This window comes from Vanessa cardui, chromosome 21 (genome assembly GCF_905220365.1).
Source record: "Vanessa cardui chromosome 21, ilVanCard2.1, whole genome shotgun sequence".
Classification (NCBI taxonomy): domain Eukaryota; kingdom Metazoa; phylum Arthropoda; class Insecta; order Lepidoptera; family Nymphalidae; genus Vanessa; species Vanessa cardui.
This window is the reverse complement of record NC_061143.1, coordinates 11676428-11681894: the sequence shown is the minus strand read 5'-3', so window position 1 is coordinate 11681894 and position 5467 is coordinate 11676428. Positions and strand designations below refer to the sequence as shown.

The 5467-nt window shown below is 31.4% G+C and overlaps 1 protein-coding gene across 1 annotated transcript; it reads left to right on the top strand.

Annotated features, from left to right (window-relative positions):
- Positions 1-955: 955 nt before the first annotated feature.
- On the top strand, positions 956-3070 carry LOC124539011. The gene is made up of 2 exons (XM_047116314.1): positions 956-1074; positions 1799-3070. The coding sequence occupies exons 1-2, from the start codon at positions 1032-1034 to the stop codon at positions 3049-3051; spliced, it is 1296 nt and encodes a 431-aa protein (XP_046972270.1). The 5' UTR covers positions 956-1031; the 3' UTR covers positions 3052-3070.
- Positions 3071-5467: the final 2397 nt, after the last annotated feature.

The window sequence follows — 5467 nt, the reverse complement described above, 5'->3', positions numbered from 1 at the left end:
TATGTATATAATTATATGCGGATTTTTCTTTTGACTTTTTCCGGCAAAAAATTCTCAATGACCTAAAGGGAATTAGAAGGAAAACACGTTGCTTTTTTCTGTTACCTGTTTCAGATCTTCTTTCATAGTATGAAAACTCCAACTACCAAAGGAACCATCTTTGGTAGTTGGAGTACAAAAAAGGTAACAGAAAAAAATAATTGTATACTTCAATATCTCCTCCTGATATAAAGTCAATAGGATTAGCCACCATACATCTTTACAGGAGGAATTTACAATTTACAAACTATATTATAATATTATAAAAGTGAAAGTAACTCTGTCTGTCTATCTGTCTGTAGCTCATTCACGACACAATCGCTGCAACGAATTTGGAAATTTGGTATGAAGCAAACTTGAACTCCAAGAAAAGATTTAGGCTACTATTTTTGCCTGACACACAACAACCAACACACTATTATTATTGTCAATAGTGACGTGCAGTTAGTCATAAAATTTATCGAATGTGATTTCTAAACTACAAATATTAGGGTACCGCGAAGATAACTTTTTTTTTTGTGTAAACGTGTACGTCACACTCTCACACTAGACCTCGTAGTCGGTGTTATATTTGAGTTGATGTTTTTAATCAGATACTACTTGCAACAAAAACTTGAATTAAATTACTTGCAAAAAAACAAAGGTTTGATTATATTACATCGATAATAAATTTACATTTCACATCACTTTTTTAATGTGTCAAAACGGTCATCGTATCTTGCCGCTAGTATAGTATAATATATTTTGTAAGAGATACAATGTAAGGCTTTTATGAAAGACGTAGCAAATGTACTAAACGTGTTATGATAAAATATATGCTATCGGAACCCATAAATGAAATTGGTTTTATATTTACTGGTATATTATCCTCTTTATTAATGATATAAAATAAGTGTTAAATCCATGTAGTGTAATAAGAATAAGCATTAAAATTTAATTAAATTGCTATTAAACTGTTTGAACACTGATGAAAAGTAAAAACTACTAACGATATGCTTTTATGGTGCATTTATTTTGTTCTTTTTGTAAGCTGTGGTAAGGTTATTTAAAAATATATAATTAACAATGATACATCTATAACATATATTTTTATGTTATTTCGTGATAGTAATACAAAAATTCACAAAGCGACATGGCTTTGTGATTTTTTGTGTCAAAAAACAAAAATTCACAAAGCCATGTCCTTTAGATCAGTAGCTATTTGGTGATCGCCCCAGGGCCAATCGAACGATCCCAAATGTCCACGGAGTCGGTACTGTACGTTTCTTAGTCGGTATTACGTCACTAACTCACGCTGACAACGAGGGTTCATACAGGGAATTCACGGATACTTCTTTTTCAACGAGACGTAAAACATAACAGTCGTTTGGTGTGTTCACTGACAACAACAACAACAACAACAGCCTGTAAATTCCCACTGCTGGGCTAAAGGCCTCCTCTCCCTTTGAGGAGAAGGTTTGGAACATATTCCACCACGCTGTTCCAATGCGGGTTGGTGGAATACACTTGGGGCAGAATTTCTATGAAATTTGTCACATGCAGGTTTCCTCACGATGTTTTCCTTCACCGCTGAGCACGAGATGAATTATAAAGCCAAATTAAGCACATGAAACAGCGGTGCTTGCCTGGGTTTGAACACGCAACAACTCACTACAACCAGTGGTCAAAATTGAAATATAATTTCCTACGGTCTTTAACAAATCAAGAAGGACCCTCTTTCATACTTATAGTGAAAATCAAATTAATTATATTTTTACAGGTGCAACTGTATCTAAATATGATGTAAAGGTGAAGGAGAAAGTTCCATTAAATAATAATTTGACGAAACAATATATAAACATAACATATAACAAAAATAATTTCACAAAAAATGTTATACTAAAATCTGCAAATTCATTCCATGTACGTGAACCGAATAAATCAGGAATAAATCTGATAGCGATAGTAAATAAAGAAGAAATATACAGTGTTCTAAAACATTTACGTACAATCGGTGCATTGAAAATATCAGCTTCCGTTAAATGTATGAAAAGAATCATGCAGCCTACGCATAACATAAAGAGACTAGCAGATACTTCAATACAACACTACGCTTCATTGTTTAATGGATTAATGAAAAAAATACCCGAGGATGCATATGAAAACAATATCGACAAGGAATTTATCATTCTGAACTTAGTGGTGACAGCAAATGAAATAGTGTATGATATAAATAAAAATATTTTACGCAAAATCATTAACCAGACAAAGATTACTCCACTTGATAAAAAGAAAGAAAATAATACAATAATCAATGTAAAAGAAGAACTTTACGACAATTATCTCGACGGTAAGAAAGAATACATGGAGTATATATGTCTCTATTATAAAATATGCAGGATGTATCCCGCTTATTCAGATTACATAGCAGTTGTTATAAATGAAATACTAAAGTTACCGAGGAACAGATTTAATTATTTCATGACAAATTTTATCGTTTTAATGAAAGAACAAGCCAACTTTTTCAAAACATTTTTAGGTGATAAATTAGTTTCAAAAATCAATGATAACTTGGAGGAGATATTTTACCGTGACATAAAGAATACACGCACGATATTGATATCATTACAAAAGTTATTGCTCGGTAAACATAAATTAATATCACCCAATAATAAGAATGATAAAACTATATTAAAGGCTATTATTATATTAATAGACATAGTCGACAAAGCCTTTGACAATGACGAAAATGACATGTTTAGTATATTTTTCGATAATACAATTATATTCTTTCGTAATTGGGCGAAAGTCGGAGAAGAAAATATAGCTAGGTCGATGGGAAATTTCGTACGTCACTTTGTGAATACACTTAGGTATAATTGGAAAACGTTTGTAAGGGAAGAGGTGAAAACGCTTCTAGATATAATAATCACAGGAAAGACTAAGAATAAGGAGGTTTACAAGTATTTATTTACTGAAGGTTCGAGGTTTGTCAAATCAAAACCTGAGACGAAAAGTGATGGTGAAGTGTAAGTCAAAGAAATAAACACAATCATCGACTTGTCGATCAATCTTAAAGATATTGACAAATCCGAAAATTGTAATGACTTTGTTATTAGTTTTATCTTAAGAAAATTAAAGCCTTAAAAGAAACACTATCGCATTTTTGTCTACTTACAATTTTCTTAAGAATTATTAACATTAAGGCCTCAATTTCCCGTTGAATCACAACTCCGATCCGCTGAGAAAAATACTGATACTTAATTTAATACATATGTAATTATACACAAAGTTCATAGCTGTTTGATATTAGACAGGTAGCTCTCTCTTTCTGTAATGATATATGTCATATCATTACAGAAATTTTCAAAGACCTTTTTGAAGTGTACCATATTGTAGTACAATTGTTTTGATCTATCTCGTAGATTTCAGTCAGAGTTTGCAATGTAAGACTAAAAAATATGTGTATTTACGACATCACATTAGAATCCTCTAAAATTAAGTGTGTTTCTTTACTACATTGTGCATGTATTATACATATAAACTTTCCTCTTGAATAAAAAAAACCGCATCAAAATCAGTTGTATAATTTTAAAAATCTAAGCTTATATTCCCATATAAGCTTAGATTATTAAAGCATCTGTCCCCACAGACAGTGGTAAGCGTCTCATTTTTATATTATGTAATGATAATAAACAAATATTAAAGCTAAGTAATAACAACTTTTGCAAACCTATGATTAACATTATAAACAGTATAATCTTCGTTTCTTATAACATATAGCACCATTTTCTTCATATCGGTAAAATTTAATTTACCATTTTTAAAAAAAATATATTTTGGATTATTATTGTTATTTTTTAATTGAATTTTATCGCATAAAATCGTCACAAGTCAACCCTTAAGTAAGGTCACATAAATATAAACAACGAGACTCGGCACGTGCCTAACAATGGGGTTTTATGGCCGGCCAGCGGCGGAATTTATTTACTACAGGTTTGCGTAAGGCCTGTGACCACATCGAGGTGAATATTATTCCATTTAATTCATGAATATATTATATGTTCCGTTTGTAAATTTTTCTTTTATTATTTTTTGTCAATCTGGCTCCCTATGTCTGGTAGATGGTGTCAACCAGCTTAGTTTGATTAATCTCTTACTAGTAGATTTGTTTATTACTTAATAGTAAGTAAGTAAACAGCCAGTAAATTTCCCACTGTTGGGCTAATGGCCTCCTCTGCCATTAAGGAGAGGGCTTGGAACATATTCCTCCAAGCTGTTCCAATGCGGGTTGGTTGTATGCACATGTGCCAGAATTTTCAATGAAATAAGACACATGCAGGTTTCCTCACGATGTTTCTCTTCACCGCCGAGCACGAGATGAATTATAAGCACAAAATAAGCACATATATGACAGTGGTGCTTGCCTGGGCTTGAACCCGCAATCATCGGTTAAGATGCACGTGTTCTCACCACTGGGCTATCTCGGTTTATTACTTAATGATAGTGGTATATTAGTAAATTATTACTATTATTATTAGTAGGTAGTTTGAGTCGAGATTTTAAGTTTCAAAATAAATCTATACAATATGATTATATCTTATACATCATGAGACATATTTTGTTATATATTGTTTTATTGTACCATAATAATAAAATTGATAATAACTCAACTACAGCACCATATATTGTATTTTAGCATACGAACAAATATGTCATCCTAAATTGAACTTATAAGATACTATTGAACAGATGCATTAACGATTATCCATATACTTAAAATTTATGACATGACGAATCTTTGAACATATATTTTAAATCTTTCCTCTTTACCAAAAATAATTATAAATTTATCGAATAACGGATAATCCTTTAAATGTTTTGTTACAAAGTAATTTTCAAGTTCAACTTTTTGTTTAATAATCTGAACTTAGTACATCCATTTATGAAATCAATTCAAATCAAATTGAAAACCAATATTTAATGTAGAAGAAATACCAATACTTTCTGTCAAATTTAAAACGACCGTCGGTTTGGAAAATAACCGCCCAAAGATAATTATTTTAAATATTAAAATTAATAACCGATAAAGAAAAAAAGCATTAGTGTGGATTTTTATGAAATAAACGAATACTTCCCATAAAGAAAGACTAAATAAACAATCTGAAAATTCTACCACATGTGTATTCCACCAACCAGCATTGGAACAGCGTAGTGCAACATGTTCTAAAACTCCTCAAAGGGAGATGAGACCTTAGCACAGCATTGGGAAATTTACAGGCAATTTTTGTTTTTCTAATTAAAACTCTTTGGCATTAAGATAAGACAATAAATAGAAAAATGGCAACACCAACAGTGTGTAAACACCATTACCTTTAAGTATTGAAGTTTAAACCCGCGCAGAAATGCGGAATGTCGGCCCTTGATTGGAAACCGATTTACAATCAAT

Coding starts and splice junctions, on each gene's coding strand:
- LOC124539011 (XM_047116314.1), top strand. CDS start 1,032: ATGCTTTTATGGTGCATTTATTTTGTTCTTTTTGTAAGCTGTG. Junction 1,075..1,798: donor TGTTCTTTTTGTAAGCTGTG/GTAAGGTTATTT, acceptor ATATTTTTACAG/GTGCAACTGTATCTAAATAT.